Source organism: Penicillium pulvis (genome assembly GCF_028828015.1).
Source record: "Penicillium pulvis strain IBT 33274 chromosome Unknown scaffold_8_segment0_segment0, whole genome shotgun sequence".
Taxonomy (NCBI): Eukaryota; Fungi; Ascomycota; class Eurotiomycetes; order Eurotiales; family Aspergillaceae; genus Penicillium; species Penicillium pulvis.
Window position 1 is genome coordinate 70,984 of NW_026643080.1, and position 20,337 is coordinate 91,320.

General features: G+C 48.8%; 11 protein-coding genes across 11 annotated transcripts; 5 read left to right on the top strand and 6 right to left on the bottom strand.

Annotated features, from left to right (window-relative positions):
• Positions 1–411: 411 nt before the first annotated feature.
• On the bottom strand, positions 412–1,299 carry N7503_009404 (SDR family NAD(P)-dependent oxidoreductase; the record flags this gene model as incomplete). Its single annotated transcript, XM_057068950.1, has 1 exon — positions 412–1,299. One exon carries the CDS (start codon positions 1,297–1,299, stop codon positions 412–414), a length of 888 nt encoding a protein of 295 aa, XP_056915561.1.
• Positions 1,300–1,625: 326 nt separating this feature from the next.
• N7503_009405 (scytalone dehydratase) lies at positions 1,626–2,212 on the top strand (the record flags this gene model as incomplete). Its single annotated transcript, XM_057068951.1, has 2 exons — positions 1,626–1,730; positions 1,793–2,212. 2 exons carry the CDS (start codon positions 1,626–1,628, stop codon positions 2,210–2,212), a joined length of 525 nt encoding a protein of 174 aa, XP_056915562.1.
• A 695-nt stretch (positions 2,213–2,907) lies between these two features.
• N7503_009406 (uncharacterized protein) lies at positions 2,908–4,629 on the top strand (the record flags this gene model as incomplete). Its single annotated transcript, XM_057068952.1, has 1 exon — positions 2,908–4,629. One exon carries the CDS (start codon positions 2,908–2,910, stop codon positions 4,627–4,629), a length of 1,722 nt encoding a protein of 573 aa, XP_056915563.1.
• A 524-nt stretch (positions 4,630–5,153) lies between these two features.
• N7503_009407 (peptidylprolyl isomerase) lies at positions 5,154–6,366 on the bottom strand. Its single transcript, XM_057068953.1, has 5 exons — positions 6,181–6,366; positions 6,047–6,124; positions 5,969–5,985; positions 5,723–5,907; positions 5,154–5,669 (listed from the first exon to the last, which is right to left on the bottom strand). The coding sequence occupies exons 1-5, from the start codon at positions 6,292–6,294 to the stop codon at positions 5,422–5,424; spliced, it is 642 nt and encodes a 213-aa protein (XP_056915564.1). The 5' UTR covers positions 6,295–6,366; the 3' UTR covers positions 5,154–5,421.
• Positions 6,367–6,620: 254 nt separating this feature from the next.
• N7503_009408 (mitochondrial 37S ribosomal protein uS13m) lies at positions 6,621–7,286 on the top strand (the record flags this gene model as incomplete). The annotated part of the gene is made up of 4 exons (XM_057068954.1): positions 6,621–6,623; positions 6,679–6,723; positions 6,813–7,079; positions 7,242–7,286. The coding sequence occupies 4 exons, from the start codon at positions 6,621–6,623 to the stop codon at positions 7,284–7,286; spliced, it is 360 nt and encodes a 119-aa protein (XP_056915565.1).
• Positions 7,287–8,000: 714 nt separating this feature from the next.
• N7503_009409 (arylamine N-acetyltransferase family protein) lies at positions 8,001–9,132 on the bottom strand (the record flags this gene model as incomplete). Its single annotated transcript, XM_057068955.1, has 2 exons — positions 8,001–8,550; positions 8,696–9,132. The coding sequence occupies 2 exons, from the start codon at positions 9,130–9,132 to the stop codon at positions 8,001–8,003; spliced, it is 987 nt and encodes a 328-aa protein (XP_056915566.1).
• A 1,077-nt stretch (positions 9,133–10,209) lies between these two features.
• sidI (putative long-chain-fatty-acid-CoA ligase) lies at positions 10,210–12,144 on the bottom strand (the record flags this gene model as incomplete). The annotated part of the gene is made up of 4 exons (XM_057068956.1): positions 10,210–10,541; positions 10,601–11,310; positions 11,360–11,657; positions 11,724–12,144. The coding sequence occupies 4 exons, from the start codon at positions 12,142–12,144 to the stop codon at positions 10,210–10,212; spliced, it is 1,761 nt and encodes a 586-aa protein (XP_056915567.1).
• A 1,418-nt stretch (positions 12,145–13,562) lies between these two features.
• On the top strand, positions 13,563–15,723 carry N7503_009411 (LCCL domain-containing protein; the record flags this gene model as incomplete). Its single annotated transcript, XM_057068957.1, has 2 exons — positions 13,563–14,061; positions 14,115–15,723. The coding sequence occupies exons 1-2, from the start codon at positions 13,598–13,600 to the stop codon at positions 15,721–15,723; spliced, it is 2,073 nt and encodes a 690-aa protein (XP_056915568.1). The 5' UTR covers positions 13,563–13,597.
• A 245-nt stretch (positions 15,724–15,968) lies between these two features.
• N7503_009412 (chitin synthase export chaperone) lies at positions 15,969–17,162 on the bottom strand (the record flags this gene model as incomplete). Its single annotated transcript, XM_057068958.1, has 3 exons — positions 15,969–16,079; positions 16,133–16,704; positions 16,763–17,162. The coding sequence occupies 3 exons, from the start codon at positions 17,160–17,162 to the stop codon at positions 15,969–15,971; spliced, it is 1,083 nt and encodes a 360-aa protein (XP_056915569.1).
• Positions 17,163–18,078: 916 nt separating this feature from the next.
• On the top strand, positions 18,079–18,291 carry N7503_009413 (uncharacterized protein; the record flags this gene model as incomplete). Its single annotated transcript, XM_057068959.1, has 1 exon — positions 18,079–18,291. The coding sequence occupies one exon, from the start codon at positions 18,079–18,081 to the stop codon at positions 18,289–18,291; it is 213 nt and encodes a 70-aa protein (XP_056915570.1).
• Positions 18,292–18,701: 410 nt separating this feature from the next.
• On the bottom strand, positions 18,702–20,194 carry N7503_009414 (tRNA dimethylallyltransferase; the record flags this gene model as incomplete). Its single annotated transcript, XM_057068960.1, has 2 exons — positions 18,702–20,045; positions 20,099–20,194. The coding sequence occupies 2 exons, from the start codon at positions 20,192–20,194 to the stop codon at positions 18,702–18,704; spliced, it is 1,440 nt and encodes a 479-aa protein (XP_056915571.1).
• Positions 20,195–20,337: the final 143 nt, after the last annotated feature.

Below are 20,337 nucleotides of genomic sequence, written 5' to 3' on the forward strand. Positions count from 1 at the left end.
AGAATCGACCCCACCAAGTGGGGTATCCATTGGCATAAATATGCTTGTCTTGTTATTATTGTGCAACAAGTAGTCACAGAATGCAACCTTGGATTATCCATCAGATTTTGATATAGGTCAATGACATGATCTATATTCCGTGCATTCAATGGTTCAATTCAATACTGTCACATCTATCTCAATACGATTTCCAATATTTCAAGTCCCGTTTGCTGTGGATATGCGACCATAGAAACCATGTGATTGGAAAAAAGTTGATTATACGTCTATGTCAAAGTGTCAGGAAGTGAATCAGACATCTATACCTAAAGTATTGGTGAAATTCTTGGAAAATATTGGAACAAATCAAAAGATGCCTACCTAGGCATTTGGCAGGAATTTTCGCTATATAATATATCTTCATATACATTCTCAATCCTTGACGTTGACCGCAGCGACCTGTTCCTCCACATCTCGTGTACAGTCAACATATCTCCCTTTCAGTGCTAAACCCTTTCCCGTGCAGAGCCAGACGCATGTCCAAGCTGGAAGATTCCCGGAGAAGTGAGGCCTCTTTGATCCTATCTTCTCCATATGTTCGATGACATAAGGGGCCTCTCGTTTTGTCTTTTCGGGAAAGGCCGTGACATGGAGGTTAGTATCGACCTCCCCGGGGTGGATACTGAACACGCAAATCCCGTTGGGAACACCGGATTCAATCCGCTGGACCTGCTCTAGCTCTGCTTGAAGTGTTCCAGCAAACCGAGTAATAGCAGTCTTGGCACAATTGTAGCTTGTTGTCCATGGCAAATCCGCTGTCGCCGCGCGGGAGGACGTATATATGATCGTGCCTGTGTTGCGTACCCGCATAGATGGAAGAACAAGCCTGGTCAATTCTACAGGCGCCCGAACATTCAACTCCATAACATCCCACCAACTCTCAGGATCAGTTAGGTGAAAAGGCTGGAAGATGTTCGAACCGGCATTAGCTATGAAAATGTCGATTGCTCCGAGTTCAGCCTCCACACGCTGGATCAACCTATTTTGATCATCGCGGGATAGCACGTCTGCCATGACAGAAATGGCCTTGACTGATCCCAGTCGCAGGATCTCCTCCTTGGTTGAATTGACTTCGCTTGCTGTCCGTCCAGTGATGGCCACATTGGCACCGGCCTTTGCCAATGCCAGCGCCATCTCACGCCCAATTCCTCTCCCAGAACCGGTAATCAGAGCATTTTTGCCTTTCAAAGACCCCACGAGGATTCCGGGATCGATGGGCGGATAGACATCTGTTCTGAGAGAAAAAGAGGATTGCATCATTGTTCGGGCTGATTCACAGAAAGGAGGTTGAAGAAGAGCGAGAGAGTATGGAGCATGGAGTAAGAAGCCAGTGAATAAGAGAGAACAGGGAATGGTCGGCAATTGCCAGCTTTCACCTTGCCGCGCCACTCGACACCAACCGCCCTTCTCCCCCGATTTCCCCGCATATCAATATATGAGCTGTCGGAAATGCCGAACATCCTCTACTTGGCACTTCCCTCTCCGTCATGGTAGAGCTTCGCGACGTGCGGGGTATTTAAACACCAGGAGATGTCGACAGTACTCGCTATCTTATTATCTCATTATCTCTAAACGAGTCCCTTGCCATGTCTGACCTCTTCGACATCTACATACCAGACAATCTTCGATTTCAAGATTACATTGCTATTGTTCAGACGGCTCGGATCTGGGCGGATGGTTATGATCGGAAAGTCTGATTCCCCTCCGAGCAATGTACAAAATTTTGGTTGACATTAAATTTTACCCGACATAGAGCTTTCCCCGACTACTTGCCGCGCTGGCTCCAAAAGTCACGGTCGACTACACATTGATTGTGTCTGGGTGGGGAAGAGAAGAATACACTGCGCATGACTTCGCCTCTAAATGGCTGTCCGCCGAACACCTGGGCTTGAAGCCACTGGCAACACAGCACCTCCTCGCTCAGCCATACTTTAAGTATGTAGGAGAAGGCGAGATCGTCGTGGAATGGCAACAGCTGGCTAGTCACGGTCGCCGTGACAATGAACATCGAGATACATCGGGCTCAATCACTGAGACTAGCGATGGACGCACCTACATGGAACATAAATTTGTGAAAGTCGATGGGAAATGGAAGATTGCGCGCATTACACCATCGTTGATCTATCAGACTGGCGATTTTATGCATATCAGGCGACCTGTGGATAGCGAGTGAGATTCCAAGTAGTTCGGATTGGTATCATTTCATTAATGTTCATCCATCTCCTGTACCATAGACCTCTCCTGAGGTCTCTCTCTGACATAGATCTGACAAGCTTTTCATTTTTTCAATGAATTCAGGTATTGACGATTACTAGACTTATCTTGTTCTCTTTGCGAGGTAACTAGACTATCACTCAAAATGGAAACAACACTTTTATGCGTGGGAGTCAGCTTCTTTCAAGTGACTTTCGGAACATTGAAACAGAGTAAGTACCATGGAACTGCAAGCTTTACCAGCGAATATGAAGTTGTGTTATGACAAGCACCTGTCTCATCACATCTCCATGATGGAAACCTAGAATCGCGTTGGGGCCAGAGGTATGGTAGCATGCTTCTCCCTAGGTTGTACTGATCATGACCTTCAGTACCATTGGTGGAGCCCAATTGAAATGTATCGTAAACGTGCATGACATTACCGAAAGTGAAACCTGATATGGTCAGCTTTGTTAGTAAGAATTGAGTCCACGTCATGGTGGGGAGGATTTACGATGAGAAGATATCAGTAGGCCTGGGTCAATCTCGCCCTTTCCCATGCCAGTTGTGACCGCCTTTCCTGTACTGCCCTTTCAAGCCGCCCTACATTTCTGCCAATGCAAGCGAATGACACAAAAATCATTACTACTTCAGCACCATCTTGACCCTTTGGCCATGGGAATTCCTTCCCTAACTAAACACCTCTCTCAATACACTGAAACTGTGGTGTTGAGTGGGGATCCAGTCACTCCAGGTGGCCCCCCTCACATCCGATCTGTGGTCATTGACGGGCCAAGTCTGGTGTACCATGTCTACTACCGATTATTGGCCTGGGCAGATATCGCATACGATGCGCTGGACATTCAACCCACTTGCGACGAGGTTAGCCGGGGGGTTGTGAGTTTCCTATTGCAATTGAAAGATCGGGGAGTTGAAATCCATCAAATATGCTTTGATGGCGCTCTGCCCATCTCGAAACGAGCGACTCGCTTGGCTCGAATTGAAAAATCTCGACAAAAGCTAGAGTCCTGTCGGCAGAGGCCAATTCCACCGACCGCCAACAGACACCGCAAGGCGGATGCCATACAACCAGCGCAGATTTGGCATCGCCGGCACCTTCCTTCGCGGTGGAAGAATTTACCCGAGAACCCATTCATGGTCTCTGCGGTATATGAGGATCTTACTAATCGGTGGAGCAAGAAGCTGATGACAACGACCATTCATCCATGTGCGGCTCAGCTGGAGGGAGATTACCCTTGGGCCAAAATCACAATCATGGTCCCCGGAGAAGCGGATCTCGACTGCGCTCGCATTACAAAGTTAACAGGTTCGGCCGTGCTCACAAATGACTCAGATCTGGCGGTCCATGACCTAGGGCAACATGGATCACTTGTCTTGCTCAACTCTTTGGAATTTCTTGACGATACGCCCGATCTAACCTCATCGGAGATTCGAGGACTAAGAATACATCCTCATGAGATTTGTGTCCGGTTGGGGTTAAGAAGTTTGCAACGATTCGCCTATGAGTTGACGCAAGATCCGCACCGTGGTTTTTCAGATCTAGTACGCCGGTCGAAGGAAGACCTTGGGACGGGGTCCGTTATTGGCTTCGATGAATTTCTTCAAGAATACCTTGACGACTCCGATCAACATATGTCATTGCAAGGCATTCCAAGCGCTCTTGCATTGGATCCCCGGGTTTCCGAACTGTTTTGGCAATACAAGCTTCCAGAGAGCTATTGTTGGGGAGAAGATATTCGACCGCACATCTACCTAGGAATCTTGCCCGAGGACCATGCCAGACAATGCGCATGGGAACAGGGAATAATATATCGAGCTCTTGGGTATTCCCTTCTCAATCTGGCTCAACCTGCAGCGCGTCAATTCCCTGTCATCCACGAGTTTGTACGCAGAGGCCGCCGGATTGTCCCAGAGCAGGTCACTCTCAGTCAAGCCAAAGCCATCGCTTTAGACTTAGACTTGCTCAGTGGACGTCTTCATTTGGCGCGCTCTGTTTTTGGGAGTGAGGCACAGCCCAGCTTCTGGGTGATGTTCGCCCTATCGGAGATTTACCGGAACAGCTCTAGTAATACAACAATCCCAAGTGCCAGCAAGTTGGAACACTTCCTCGCCCATGGCTTCGCTGGTAAATGCACTGAGTGGGCTGATCTTCACCTTCTGGCGCAGATCCATGCTGTACTGTACTCGCTCCGTATGCTGAAACAACTCCTGGGCGTCACAAAGGATTTTGATATGTCGAGACAGCACGAGGGCATACTCAACGAGCTACCCTCATTGTATCTTCTGGTGGGATCCCGACATGATGTGATGAAAGGATTTTTGGGGGTACCTTCGGTCCATGAATTAGTCTCCCGGCTATTTCAGACATACGGCTGATCTGAACTTGGTCATTAGCAAGAAGTAGCCCCGTCTATCCCTCGTTTTATTGTTTCTTCGCAAATGAGATGGATGCAATCCTGAGAGAAAGGAACCTCAAGCAGCAGTGATCGCCACCGAGTGAAGATGACCCGAAGGCGCCACTAATGAGGTCTGTGAATAACAAATCTCGGTCCTCATCATATCCTATTGTAGGATATCGACTTTGGGGATACCTCTCTTTCTCCCGTTTGACCGTGAGCCATGTCCTCGGCTTGGCACTGCCCCTTCACTTTTGAGGGAGGGACACGTATATAAGGCCGTGCATTCGTTGGGAATGCACATCGCGCCAGCATCACCATCATACAATTACTGAAGTAGCATTGTATTGTGTCAATAGAATCTCAATGCAAATTGCAACGCCAAATATAACCATGCGATTGGGCTAACAGCAAGTTAAGAATTGCTCTACTACACCGGCTACATTCATGTTTGCCTGCTGTTATAACGGAGAAAACGTCTTGTTTTTTTCTACCTGTGGAAATCAAGAAGCTCATGAAACACTTGGGAGGATCTACAAGTATTCCTTGTAGTCGTCATCGCCATTTCCCTGCTGGTTGCGACGACGGTAGAAGTAGAATCCGACGATCGCCACCAGCACCAGGAAGATCAGCATGGGCCGCATCGAAAAAGAGTAGGAGTCCACTGGCGCTTCATCGGTCGGATAGTCGTCGTATTCTTAAGAGAAAGCACGCATCAGCTCACCGTCGCCGAGCAGCAAAAAAACAAGAGTATAACAGGAGCGTGCTGCATTCACAGCTCGTCACGGCTACCTTTGTCTTCGGGTTCCGACTCCATCTCGAGCTCTCCGCTCTTCACGATCTTGACGGGCTTCTGGGGTTTGGAGCCACCACCGACGGGGACATCCTGGATCTTGTAGACAATATCCATGCCCTCGAGAACTTCACCGAAGACGACGTGCTTGCCATCGAGCCATCCGGTGATAACGGTGGTAATGAAAAACTGGGAGCCATTGGTATCCTTGCCAGCGTTGGCCATGCCTGAGAAACCTGTTAAATCCGTTTCATGAGTGATGGTCGGATCATATACATACTCAAGAGGCCGGGACGGGTGTGGCGCAGCTTGAAGTTCTCATCCTTGAACTTGTTGCCGTAGATAGACTTGCCACCGGTGCCGTCACCCTTTGTGAAGTCACCACCCTGAATCATGAAGTCCTTGATGACACGGTGGAAAGCGGAATTCTCGTAGCCGAAGCCCTTCTCGCCAGTGGCCAAAGCACTGAACAGATCGTGAGTATGGAATCAATTAGAGTCTGGGTCAATTATCATGCTGATCATACCGGAAGTTCTCTGCAGTCTAAATTAAGGAGAAGGGTCAACTTGTTGTACCAGGTTGATCCTAGGGGTCCGTCACTCACCTCAGGAACGGTCTTGCCGTATAGGCCCATCACAATGCGACCAAGGGGCTCATCGCCATGCTGGATATCGAAGTAGACCTAACAACAACTATTAACATTGGTCATCGGGCGCTTCTGAGCGATGATCGGTTTACCTTGCTGGTGATCTTGGGGCCACGGGTTTCCCGCTTGGCATCCTCCGCCTGGACCAGCGCGAAGCCGACTGCGAAGACCAAGAAGATGGACAGGAAAAAGTTGCTAAACTGCATTGTGGATTACCGCTGTACTGGATGGATACAGTGGGATGTTGGAGAGGAAAGGAACGGCGAGGGGAGGCCAGCTTGCAATTTAAGATGGCGTGCGGAGAGAATATGGGGCCCTTTGGGTATAATTTCAAATCTTGCATGGCCGGTATGGTGTGGGAAATGGATTAATTACCAAGATTACGGAATTTTACTGTATTGATAACCAGAATGTTTTGCAAACTTCTGCTCGGAGAAACATTGTTGCCAAAGATTTCTCTCGCGCATTCAGTCTTCCGACCGGAGCAGCAGAGCAACGATACCTTGATTCTTAGTCACTCAGATCTCTCAAGATGGTAAAGCTCCCTCAATGCTTTGAGACAATATAAGCTAACTTACAATTTCCACCAGGTCTTCCTCCTCGGCGTCAATTTTCCGGAGCGAAACCTGTTGAAGGCAAGCAATTCCCTAATCCGCGATACACCTTGGCCACCCGCCTCACCCAATTGACGCACGACCCAAGACCTAACACCATTAACCACCAGAAATCCCTTGAGTCCTTCTTCGGAATTGGAAACAATACATCCTCCCGTCTCCTCGCCCGTTTCAACATCCACCCAACTTGCCGCGTCGGCGAGCTAGCCAACAAGCAGGTCCTCGACTTGACCGCCGTGCTATCCGATATGAAGATTGAGAATGATTTGCGTCGGGAGGTTTTGAACGATATAAAGCGCTTAAAGGAGACGGGTACCTACCGTGGTCGTCGCCATGCCCTGGGTCTGCCCGTGCGAGGACAACGAACGCGTACACAGGTGGGTTTATCCATTCCAGTCTCTACGGTTCTCGGTTTAGAATCTTCATTTTGGTCTCCGAATGGAAGCTCCACGGCCCAAGCATGTCTGTGGTGACCAAAGCGGAACTTGGGGGAGCCATTTCCCTTACTAGGAGTGCCCAAACTAACAGGACTGTACTAGATCAAAACTCCTGTCCGGCTGAACCGCATGGAGCGCCGTCTATAAATCGACTTCCACTTCATTTCTTGATGTATTGTTTCTTTGGGAAAGTCTCTGTTATTTGTGAGAGGCATGGTACCGGCGTTTTGCCCTTGATTTGGCATTGAGACATAGTTCCTCGCGGGCCGATTTCTGAGGTTGTGGATCTATTCTTGGTATGAATGTATTATAGGTCAGATATGAATGAGAACCTTAACCTCTTTTCGTCAAAGTTGCAATTATCAAGGTTCGCTACTTTGATACCTTCATCTCGAAGGTTGAACCTCTGAACGGAACCAAATACTTGTCTACGTGGGCAGGTCCATGGGCACACACCTGCCGATATGGACAAAGCTCAAGGTAGATCTGAAAGGTTATACTTAAATCTCATGTCTCCAAACGTGTCATACCTATCTAAAATATTTCGGTATATTTCCAAATGAGAAGAAATGTTGGAACCCAGAAAATTTCGTACATAACAGCACTCGGATCGCCGAAATATATATCCAGCGTTTGGTCCCAGTCGGACCCGGAGCGTAAGGAAGTGACCTTGAAAATTTGAGAGGATTTAATAGATAGGCCTGTAGGTACGTATCAACAAGAGAAATATCAATTGGAAGACTGATCTAATTCCATGGATGTGACCATTTTATATGTTGCGTAGTGCCCCGAAATTCTAGGTTTCAACATCTCATCCCTGGAACCTTGGAATCGTTTTGGTTCCGGACCTCAACACTTCATCTAAAGAATCTCCGAAATTGTATGGCGAATACTCTCTCTATCAGCCTTGAGGATGTGAATATTGAAAAATTCCTCGAGTGCTGCCACACGCTCCTCATCGGAGGCAAACGTTTGCACTATCTCCGATGTGGCTCCTAGGCGACGCTTCAAGGTGTTATTGAAGAGCGTCAGATCACCTACAACATTGTCGCCCTCTTGATCCAAGAGCATGCGCACACACAACACATGGAAGGTGAACATGCTCTCTCGACTAGTGCTCATATAGTAGTTGATGATAGTAAAGTCCTCGGGAAGAAATTCGGTCTCAGTGAAGCAATACGCGGGAGACCATTCTCCGTCCCCATTCTTAATCTCATAGTGCCAGAGAAATTGGCCCTTGGTTGTGTGTTGGGAGATTGGTGCATAGCGTAGCCGTCCAGACTGCTGACCCACGTTGTGAAACTCGACATCCGGAATCAATGGTAAAGGCTGATGTGGGCCGTTAGAGCCAAACCCCACGTCTATCAGATATTTTTGTTGCCCAATGATAATTAGGTTGACCATGTGGTTCCTATGAGGTAGTCAGCGATCAACGTGCCAAGGGCAGATAACTTGGACCTAGAAATTGATCGCATAATAGAATAGTCTATAACCAGATATATGACTTCTACTCCCCCTGAAATGCTGCAGAAATAAGAATAACGATCCTCTCTTACCAACCGTCGTATTTGGGGCCTTTCCAATTCTTCGAGGCCGAAATTGGCTGAGCCGCTTCATTGACGCGACCTCCAACTGACATCACATTATATCCCAGGCTTCGCAACACTGTACCGAACAGGGTATTGTTTTCCATACAGTACCCTCCCCGCTCAGACTTCGTAGTCACAATCTTATCAAAGAGTTTCTCCGCGTCTATAGAAATATGGCGTTGGACCGAATAGTGTAGATTGAGATTTTCAAATGGCACTGCGGCCACCTGATAGCGCTGCAATATCTTTAGGAAGTCCAAGGAAGTTTCATTGTGAATGCGGGTGTCCGATTGCGCGACGGATGACTGCCGATACTTCTGAGGAAGGTTGATTCGGACGAAATACTGGTCCAGTTGCTCTGGTGAGTAAATGGGACGTTGGGACCAGTCTATCTCAGAACCCATGTTGAACTTATCGCCCGAATGTGGCAAGGGAACCGTTACGGAGAGGACGTGGACGAGGGGAGATGTTGCCACATTGGCTTATTGTCATGCAGGCGTGCTTGCATAGCATTGGTCCATTTACCTATGCAAACAAAGCAAAACAAGACAAACATCGCATCTCACCTTAGAATTTTTAATTTTGAAGCCAAGAAACAGGGCCGAGTATGAAGTGTTTGATAACGTTCTGGATAAGCTGCTTCACCATGAATAAAGTGTTCATGTCTACCAGCGAAAACCACAATGCTACCCTTCGCACGGTCTTCATGGTCGTCATGTCCTAGTACCGTTTTCTCTCGAGTCAGGCACAAGATCTCGTGGAGTGCACAAATCCACAAAACAAGTCCCGCTATACCCATTGGGTGGAGATGACATAGCTGCGAGTTTAGACGAGTGCGATGGATGGGTTCAAGCTTGTGTTCCAGCCCACTGAAGGTTGTGTGGATCCGAATATGTCACAGAACCCACATGCCCACAAGCCCACATGGCATATTTCGGACTTTCTTTATGAATGAATTATTCCAGATTGATAATATTCACAAGGCTCAAGCGGCATTTTCACAAAACCCAACCGCTACAGGCCTGGGCGGATGTATCTTCCTTGTTTCACCCGGGACGGGCGTAAAGTGGGGTTGTATTTGTGTATTGATAAATACAAGGAACAGGCCAACCAGAGGGTCGCACTCGATCAGACAAGATCCCCATCTAATCTGATTGAAGGAATACACTCGTCGTACATGCGGTCGGGCCCGACGCCAAGGTCGCTAAACAAGATGTCGCAATTTAATTTTCGTCAGCCGGCCTAGTATACCAGTAAATACTAGGTATGAATCAAATTTCTCGTATCTGATAAGATTACCCCCACTTGAATCAATTTTTTACTTCTATGCAGACCTCGGTCCACGGGTAAGGGAGCAGGAAACACTTACATCGACAGAAGGTTTCGAGGGAATTGAGCCATTAAAACTGTAATATTCATTATAAACATTTCGCCGAGTTATTCCAAATTTTCATCCGCACAGTACAAAAAGATCTATTGTCTTAGGCCGTTGCACGACTCAACGCTTCCGTCGCCATCTGCCGTAGCTCCACCTTCCGGACTTTTCCGCTGCCCGTCACCGGCACCGTGCTAGGTACGCCCTCCTCTCCAAACACGAAGATATACTGCGGCGCCTTATGACGCCCGAGGGTCTCGCGAGTCCAGACACGAAGATCTTCATCGGAGGGGCGGGTCTGACCTGCAGAGAGCTGAATGAAAGCTCCGACAACCTCGCCGTATTTCTGGTCTGGGATACCGACAACGGAAGCGAGCTCGATGGCAGAGTGGGCGGTCAATCGCTCTTCGATCTCAAGGGGGTAGATGTTTTCGCCACCTTCATTAGAAAAAATTTGATCAGCTATAAGTGAACCAAACTGGATTGGGGACTCGTACCGCGGATGATGATGTCTTTGAAGCGTCCGGTGATGGTGCAGTAGCCCTCCTCGTTAAAAGACGCCTCGTCACCAGTCTTCAACCAGACGGTACCCTCGGCATCGGTGACCAGTGTCTCGGCTGTCTTCTCAGGGTTATTCCAATAACCCTTCGTAAGTTGGTATCCGGCCATGCACAGCTCGCCACGCTGTCCCACAGGGACAATGTTGCCCTTGGCGTCAACAATTTTAGCCCGAGCATGCGGTAGAACCTTACCCACGGTCGTCAGTCGGGTGTGGATGCTGTCAGTCGTGAAAGCATTGAAGCAGGTGGGCGATGCCTCAGTAAGTCCGTAGCTGCTGGTATATTCTTTCATGTTGAGGTCTTCCAATAGAGACTTCATTAATGGACGCGGAACGGGGGCACCCGCAATGATACCGGTGCGCAGATTAGAGGTATCCAAGTTGTTGGGCTTGGGGATGCTGAGAATGGCCTCAAACATAGTGGGCACGCCATGCAGGGCAGTGCACTTTTCGTCTGAGATGGCATGTAGGACGGCCTTCGGGTCGAATGTCTCGCTGGGGAAGACAATTTTAGATCCGTGAGTCACTACCGCCAACATGCCCAGTACCAGACCGAAGCAATGGAATAGTGGTGGGGGGCAGCAGAGGATGTCGAAGGAAGTAAGCTTCATGCGATCTCCAATAAATCGCGAGTTGTTCACTAGGTTACTACAGCGCCGTTAGAGGAACCTTCTTCAGTGTGATTGAAAGAACATACTAATGAGTTAACATCGCAGCCTTGGGGTTGCCCGTTGAGCCGCTTGTGAACTGAAGATTGCACACGTCATCTGGTCGCAATTCGGCTTCACGATCCTGAAGCAAATGCGCCGGTTGCGAAACACCCCGCACGATGATGTCGTTGTAGGTGGGGAAATTTTGATATTCTTCGCGCAGCATCACGATCTCCTCCAGGGATTTCGAGGTTCCACTTTCCTTCGGTTTGGGTCCTAGCTCGGCTAGGACTTCTTCAAGATTATGGCGCCCAATACGCGGTGTCATGAATAAAACTTTGCAACCTATAGAATGAGATTGCGCAGATTAGCATTAATAGCGCGAGGAATGATAACGAATATTGGAATTACCAGAGTGATTGAGAGCGTAATATAGCTCCGACGGGGTGTATGTATTATTCAACACCACCAAGATAGCGCCAACGCGGGCAGCAGCGAAAAAGACAGAAATGTACTGTTCACAATTACCTGCCATAATACCTACGCGATCACCTTTCTGCACACCCATGGCCAACATGCCCCGCGCCAGGCGATCGGCCTCATCCTTCAAGTTGGCATATGTCCAGCGCGCCCCAGTCCAGGGAAACACAAGACACTCGTAATTGGCATACTGCAGAGCTTGAATCGTCAGCAACTCGCCGAGCGTAATATCCAAGAGCGCAGGCTGGGTAGGCCCCGCGACAATTGATAATTGGACGGGCGCCGGGGCCGAGTTCGGCTGGACATGCGACAGCGTCTGCTGTAGACGTTGAACACTCCTGGGGGTAGCCATGTCGACGGTGGAATGTGGAAGACGATTAGGAAGAAGGAAGAGTGAGAATGACCCGGCGCGCACAGTGGGCTTATAGGTCCCGGCGAATACCGCGGTAATAACAATAAATCTTTTTTTTTTTTTGATTTAGATTTTTTTGCGTATCAGATCCGAGTGTACGGAGTATCGGTCAGTCAATCAATCAGATAGGAGATCGGAGTGGATCCGTGTATGTATGGTATTTATTAGAGAACCCAAGGCTCCACTCTTCGTCACAGCCAGGAAATTTGTGACGCCAGTGCCATTAGGCATGATGCGGAGTCAATTAGGCGCACCTGTGATTACGGGAAGGCTTTGATGGTATCATCAGTAGCCCTGGAGTCATTTGTAGGACAACCACACCTTGACAAGAGAGTGATAGAATATCGCCAAGGCATTGTCTCGGACTACATGGCTGACTGGCGTGGATCGTCTGTTGAACTTTCCTAGGGAGGATATATCCGGAAATTTCGGCTTGAAGGTTGTCTCCACCCTCCGTTCTCCGTGCAGTCGTACGAGCAACTCAATTTCTCTGAAATTCCCCGCGTGGTGAAACTGCCAGGTTAGACCGGTTTTGAATGCCAAACAGAACAAATGCGACAAGGTACCAAGTATGCAAATTAAGCAAACATCAAAACCAGCACACCGCCAAGCCCTAATGAGCGGCAGAAAATTGACCAATTGTAGACAGGGTTGCAAGTAGACATATCCAGGAATCAGCAGTTGCATCAATCACCCTTAGTATCAGATAATTCAACAACATTAACCTTGGAAGGCAATTAGATATAATTCTTGTGAACGAGAATGTTGAAATCTCATCATCTCTCTGTCCCTCCACTCGGTCTTACATGTCCATGTGCTTGCATAGTGCAGCGGAGAAACGGTTCCCCTGCGTGACACCGCGTGGGGCGTTTCGTCCACTGGTTCCTGACCCGTGCCTCTAGCCAAACGACTATACAAGTGCCACCAAATGGATATGCTGGATCACCCATAAATAGTAATGGTGGATGGAAACACGAGTCGACCAACTTTGGCGCTGTCGCCACCCTCCCGGATCGCTGCCTCGCTGCCTGAAATGGACACCCGCCCTTCAATGTCTTTGCCCCCGCAGATTTCCGTTTTATGGTCCATTCTCTAGCTTTTCTTTGCTTTTTTTGTTCCTATTGCTGATTTCTCTCCTCATTCCCAACATCTCACTCCCTAATGTGAGCTGATTATCACGCCATATATATCTCCTTCCTTAGCCCGATCTTTCGTTGCTGTGTTCCCCTTGTCCCTGGAGATCTTCCACCACCACATACCCACTTTTTTTTGGAGACGATCCCCCCCAGACTCGACTAGCGTGCCGACCACTCCGGCACCGCCGACATCATACCCTTCACCTTCATTTTGCTACGTCAACGGTGTCTTCAAATAACCACCTGGCCACAGAAGTATGATCGGAGAAGGTCGCGATGAGGCCGGTAGGCTCTATGTCGCTCCACTCCTAGATGACGACGAACGACTACTCAATCCTGATCATTCCGAGGATTTCCCGCCACCTGATGTCGAATCAGGCAGCTCTCTTCCTGTCTGGCTGCAAGAATCATCTAAGTCCTTTCACTGGGCTTGGGTTCCCTTGCCTGTGAGAAAGGTCGGTCGCGCGACCGCAAAATGGGTCAAAGGGCCCGATCCACCGCATATGCTGTTATTGAAACCACTGTTTCCGCGCCTCCAAGAACTACCCGTCCAGTACCTCGAACGCTTCTTCCCTAAGCGCAAACAGAAATTATCCTTACTTTTGCTTCTCTATGCGTCTTGGTTCTTGCCGTGGTTTCTGGTTCTTCTGCATTCCCGTTCCTCCGGTTTCATTGAAGGATATGGCCAGCTTGAGACCCTTTCATGTACAACCAATTTCTGGTACGTCACTACAACGCGGCCAAACTTGGAATCATCGCTAATCACCGGAATAGGCAATTTGATAACGGGTGCGGTCTCAATGGAAACGACTGCCGGCCATTCTCCTCGTCGGCAATCGCCTTTCGATGTCCCGCCAACTGCCGCGATACCAAACTGCTGGAGCCTCATGTCGTAGGCAACCAGACTTTCAACTATCAGGGTCTTGTGATTGGAGGTCCTCTGTCGCATGCCTCTGACTCGGCCATCTATCGAGCTGACAGCTTTGTATGTCAAGCGGCCATTCACTCAGGCGCCATCACAAACGACGGTGGTTGCGGTGTTGTGAAACTCGAAGGCGCGGCTCACTCTTTTCCGGCTGTGAAACAAAACGGCATCCAGTCGAACTCGTTCCCATCAACCTTCCCCAAAGCATTCAGCTTTCTTCAGCTGCCTTCATCGCGGGCCAACTGCCCAGCGGATCCTCGATGGTCTCTCCTTGGAGTGACGGCTGCTGCCATCGGTGTGCTCTGGCTTTTTTGTACTTCTCCACCGGTACTTTTCTTCAGCACATTTTTCATGGTTTTTTCCCATACTGGACTAGTCGCCGATCCGCCATCCTATCCTCTCCTGGCCGACCTGGTTTCTACTCTACTATCCCGCCTGCTGCCGGCATCTTTTGTCGTTTATGTCCTATACAAGTTCTGTGCCGCTCCCCTCCTGCAGCCAATTGCGTCCCCTATATATCAAGTTGAAAAGCTACTCTTATTCCTTCCACCGCTTTTCATCGGCGCCTTGAACAATTATACCTTTGCTCGGTTGATTCCCCTCCAGCGTCTTACCCCAATGGATATTCAGCAGCAGCCTGGGGCAAAATTGGCGTTGGCATTGGTCATCCCCACTGTGTTTGCGATTGTGCTCAGCCAAGCGTGGCAGATTCGTCAGGGAGGATTATTGCCTCGGTATCTTAAGATCTACTGCAGTATTGGTCTTATCATTCTAATCCTCTTGCCGCTCCCTGGCCTCCGACTCCGGATCCATCACTATATATTGGCTATTTTGCTCATGCCAGGCACGGCTTTCCCGACACGCCCCTCGCTAATTTACCAGGGATTGCTTCTTGGTTTGTTTATCAACGGAATTGCCCGTTGGGGGTTTGCTTCCATCATTGAGACACCTGCAGCCCTGGGAGAATTGGCCCCAGGCCGTACCGGAGGCCATGGCTGGTGGGGTTCTATGTATCCCAATATCACCGATGCCTCGGTTCGGGTATCCTTGCCTGGGGTAGGATCCCGCGAGATCTATCGTGGCAATGGCAACATCACATTTGATTTATGGGAACCTGAGCGAATGACTGAACTCGCTGTAGATGGCATTTCCGTTCTTCTTAACGACGTGGAGCGTTGGCGAGCTTACGTGGATGAAGATAAACGAGGCGAGTTCACCTGGCACCGCCATGGCCATGATGGTCTAGAGCTACAACAACCACCTATCCTCGAACGCCGCAGTTTTGACTCATCTCAATCCGACCCCCAGGCTCTACTTCTTACTGATGGCCATACCTCCGACGAACCAGAGGATCTATTCTTCAGGTTTGCCTTCTTGCGAGGCGCCGAAGCTGGTCGTTACGGGCCCACTGGAGTCTGGCGCAGTGATGGCACATGGAGTCCCCCAAGATCCGCGTGAGCGTATTCTTTCTCCTTTTCTTTGAAACTTTGCGCCTTTGGGATCCTACTAGATAGATGACTATGCATCAATGAACGAATGAATCAATCAATGAATATTATAAAATTTAACAGAAAACCCAAGAAACTATTATGCTTCGTCACATGGCCATGACTCTACGTCAAAGAAAGACAAAGGCCAGTATTCATGATGGCCGTAAGTCGAAATTCAGTGGTGCAAGTCATGTGCGTTCAAAGTCAGATGGTCTAGTAAACGGACCGACGCCGGTCTGCTTCCGATAGGTCTTTGACCTCCCAGGTGTTCGGTTTGACGCCGACAGAAAACTCCAGATCTTCTGTGGTGATCGAATCCCAAAACTGTAATCTATTAGATGCATACTCGTATGGATTTATTGGGGAAATACTCTCACCTTGTATACCATCATCACGGATAGCAAGTTACAGAAGGTCGCAAAAAATAGGCCATCCATATAATGCTGGACATTGTTGCAGATCAGATCACTGAAGGCATACAAGAGTACCTGACCGATGATGAAGACCGCCACACCAAAGCAAATATGACCGAGAGGCCAACGCTCATTGAGCGTATTAGCTACCAGCAGCAGCGACATAGCAATGTAAATGGCAATACAGATGGCGTTGAAGAGATAGAGCACGACGAACATGCCAACAGTGTTTTCAGGTCCTAAGCCACCCCAAGACTTGAAGGTGAGAAGGGATATGACGAAGGTCATGGCAAACATGATGGCCGAGGGCACTCGGATCAGCCAAACGGACAACGCTGTGCCATCTTCGTATAGTTGAAATCCCACGAAACCATTGACCAGCAGACAAGAGCACAGGGCCGAAATCAAGCCATTCTGGATTGCCACAAAGTAAGGGAATGGACCACTCCGTGGTGGAACCACACCGGCATCAACAATCAAGGAGAAAATCGTTAGAGCCATATAGAGATAGAAGAAGGTAATGATTTCCTTCCGCCCTATTGACAAGACTTAGCAACACCGATCACCCTAGTCTACGAGAGGAGCAGAACGAACCAACAGCAGTGAATTTGGATCGAATATGTAAGATCATAATCACCGTCATCCCGAGTGCGATGATGTGCATGAAAGAAGCGGCGCCCTGAAAGATCATAGTGTTGGCGACTTCGATGTTCCTTGCGTAACAATTGGACACGATACCAGTGGCCCCTGATATTGAAGACGCCGGGCCCACCAAAAGGCATAAGGGCACCGGCGTTTTCTCACATATCGAATTGAAATCCCCAAACGCCATGATGTCGGTGGATAACAAACAGAAGATTACCCGTGCCAAGGACATGGTCTCCACAACGACACGTCGGAGCGGGTTATAAAGATTTTCCGAGGTTACCATACCCATCGCATACACAGTATTACCTGATATCGTAACCTTTAGTAGCAGATTGGACTCATACATTTGTATCATATTGGTATTACATGAAGATCGCTATGCTCTATTAGCCTCATAGAATCCCTGCATCATATAAAGAAACAATAAGCCCCGTATGGTTTCCTCTAGCTACACGGGAAGTGATAATGTTCAGCCAATCACTGGTTCGGTGACGCAGCGGTGCCAGGACAGGAACGGCGCCCAGAATAGGTCTTTACCTTTTCGTTCTAATTCGCCCTACAAAAACCGACATGTTCCAGTGTAAAGAAAACAATGATAGAGGGAAACATTATAGATTTACACAGTCTCGACGTGAGTCCCGAGGTCGCATGCCAGCCGGACTCTATTGTCCGAGTTTTTGATAGCAGAGCTAAGCAGGATTATCCTTCTTGACGTCCTTGACTACTACTAAGCCTTTGTGAATCCCTACTAACCATGGGATTCACATACATGGACACCAATAGGAATCCTTTATTGGCTGACTGAATAAGGTCTAGTATGATCAAGGTCGCCAATGGAACCAAAGTGGGCATCATCAACGATGCGGATGGTCCGTCTCTTGCCGAAAGTTTGAGACAATTTGAATCAGATAGATGAAAGTTGGCGAAATTGTATTCTTCTTCCATCCCTGTGTATATCTCGTTCCTTCCTGGTGGTTGTTTGGTGTGACAGTAAGTGAACGACTACTTTGCATTGTGTACATCATCCACTTCTTTCACGCCATTCCTGTCTTTTCACCAACCATCAATCTCTCACCGCAACTCCACGGAAATCATCCCATTGTGTTATTAACACCTCGCTGCATAGGTGAAAGGATTGTTTGAGCAACTTGTCGGGACTTAGTAAACTAAGGATTATACCTGGTGAGTGCCCTTACACGTTACTGGATCCTAACTGGCTAACTTGCCTCACAGTCCAAATTCTTCAACACCCTACTTCCACAATGGCAGCTATCTATCAGATCCCCCGGTCGCAAGCATTAAATCTCCACCGTATCGCCAAACGGAGCAACTGGGCAAGCAAGAACCCAGGAGTTGTGCTGGTGTTTTGTATCGTCTTCCTGGTCGGACTTGGGATCGTCTCCCTGTTTATCTACCGCCGCGTGTTGCAGAAGAAAGCAGAGAAGGAAAAGTTCGAAACATCCGAGGGATCCTAATGTCGTGGCATTCGAACACCGCAGGTTGTGCGTAATTCTACTACTTCTTTATCAACAAATACCCTTTACCGCGAGAGATCGGGGAGATGCTTGCCAGATGCAGTCACTGGGGTGTGTCCAAAGTCTGTCTTAGAGGGCAAGCACGGTCATGAATTTTTCACTGTTTTTAACCCTTTGCAGCTAATAGTAATATCATGATTGACTCTTTATCTTGGATGCAAGAAGGAAAATATGTAGCTATAGCTAAGTGTAAAAGGTACTGAATGGAACAATGAACTTTTTTTTGTGTACGTATGTACACGATATTGTCTACTGATGAAGGTCCATGGTCTTTGAGATCTTATAACCCCTGAGCAATAGCAAGAGGTTGGAAAAGTGGACAAAAGGTCCCAAAATAAGGTATAGCCCGGTCAAGAGAGAGATGAAGAGGCGATATCATCCTTTGATAATGCTTGCTGGGATTCCATTTGTCGTTTCCGAAGATACTCCTCACGGCCGTTCCCTTTTTTCAAGGCTCGCTTGTGGGCTTTGCTCTTGAGGTGGATATTCCATTGCTCCTCCCCTGCCATGGTCTTTTGGCACTGGTCACAGGTATAGCATGTCATGTCTGTTGACACCGTAAGCGCTTTTGTCTCCTTGGCACCGAACACTTGATTCGCTAGTTGAGACAGCGATTTGGGATCAGGAGTCGGCTCCCCGCGAAGCATAGCCGCAAAGAGCTCTTCCGATGGGCCTGTGATGTTTTCTTTCCATTTGCTGACATCGCTACTGTCGAGAAGGTACAGGCGGCCTGCCATGCCCACGTCAGAGAGGGCCCGCCATAACTTGTTGCGAATCCACTTCACCTGAGACGTTCCATACTGACGGGTGGCGATCCTGATCAATTCAAGACAGCTATGTTTGAGCTTCTCGAGCTCCGCTTCACTGGACTCGGCTTGTTCAATGGCAGCAAAGTACGATGCCAGTTCTTTGAATCCGATAGACACCCACACACCGCGCGTCTGGTCGACCTCGATCCCCTGTGATTCTTTGCTCTTGAGATACTCCCACATGGTTTGAGCCTCAGTCATCAATCCCTGCTCTACCATGGTATCGACACGCGAATCAAGGCGCCCATCAAGGACTTCCTTTTCCGCATGAACCCAGAAAATCATGGTGTTGCTGGAGCGTAGAGTGCCTGCACCCTTTGCCATGGCCTGAGCCTTCAGTTCTTTTTGTTCCGCGTAAATTTCTGATGCAGGTCGCCCCGTCTGGAGGTAGATCTCAAGGGACCGCCGGATCTTGCGTCCATCCCTCGGGTGCCACTTCGCTGCCATAACGGGATCCACCTCGCGCAGTTTTTCCATGAGAACTTCAGGGGATGCATCAAGGATTGGCCATTTTTCTGATGTCGAGATCACTTCTTCCAAGGGCTTCGGCGTCTCTTCGCCATCTGATTCCCCCTCGTCCTTCCCCTCGCCGACCAGCTGGTCCTTAAATAGCACCGCCTGTGTATAGTAATGGGTACCTCCGACCAGGACAGGGGTTTTTCCGCGTGACCGGATATCGTCAATGAGGCGCAAGGCTTCTCTTTTGAAATGTGCGATGCGCCAAGGCTCCGCCTCCAGGTCAACACAGCTCAGCAGGTGATGTGGAATGCCGCATCGTTCGTCAATTGGAATTTGGTTCGTAATGATCGGAAGGCCGCGGTACATTTGCATCGCATCGCCATTAATGATTTCGCCATTGAATCTACATGCCAAGTCCACGGCGAGCTACCTGTAGTCATTAGCTTTTTGCGTCAATTGCGGGGCATGCCCATTACTACCTTGGATTTTCCCGTGCCAGTGGCGCCAACAACTGCTATTAGAGGATCCATGGCTTCTCTTCGACCAAAGAAAGAAGATCGGAGAGCACGGAGCATAACGGACTCACCATAGTGGTCCGCCAGCGAGTAGTTGAATGAAGGAAAAAAGACCAAATTGACGTTATCGTGGGATCGTTATCGAAAGATTTATAGGGCGGTGACGCGCTAAATGTATGCAGCCCCACATATTGCCGGCTGCC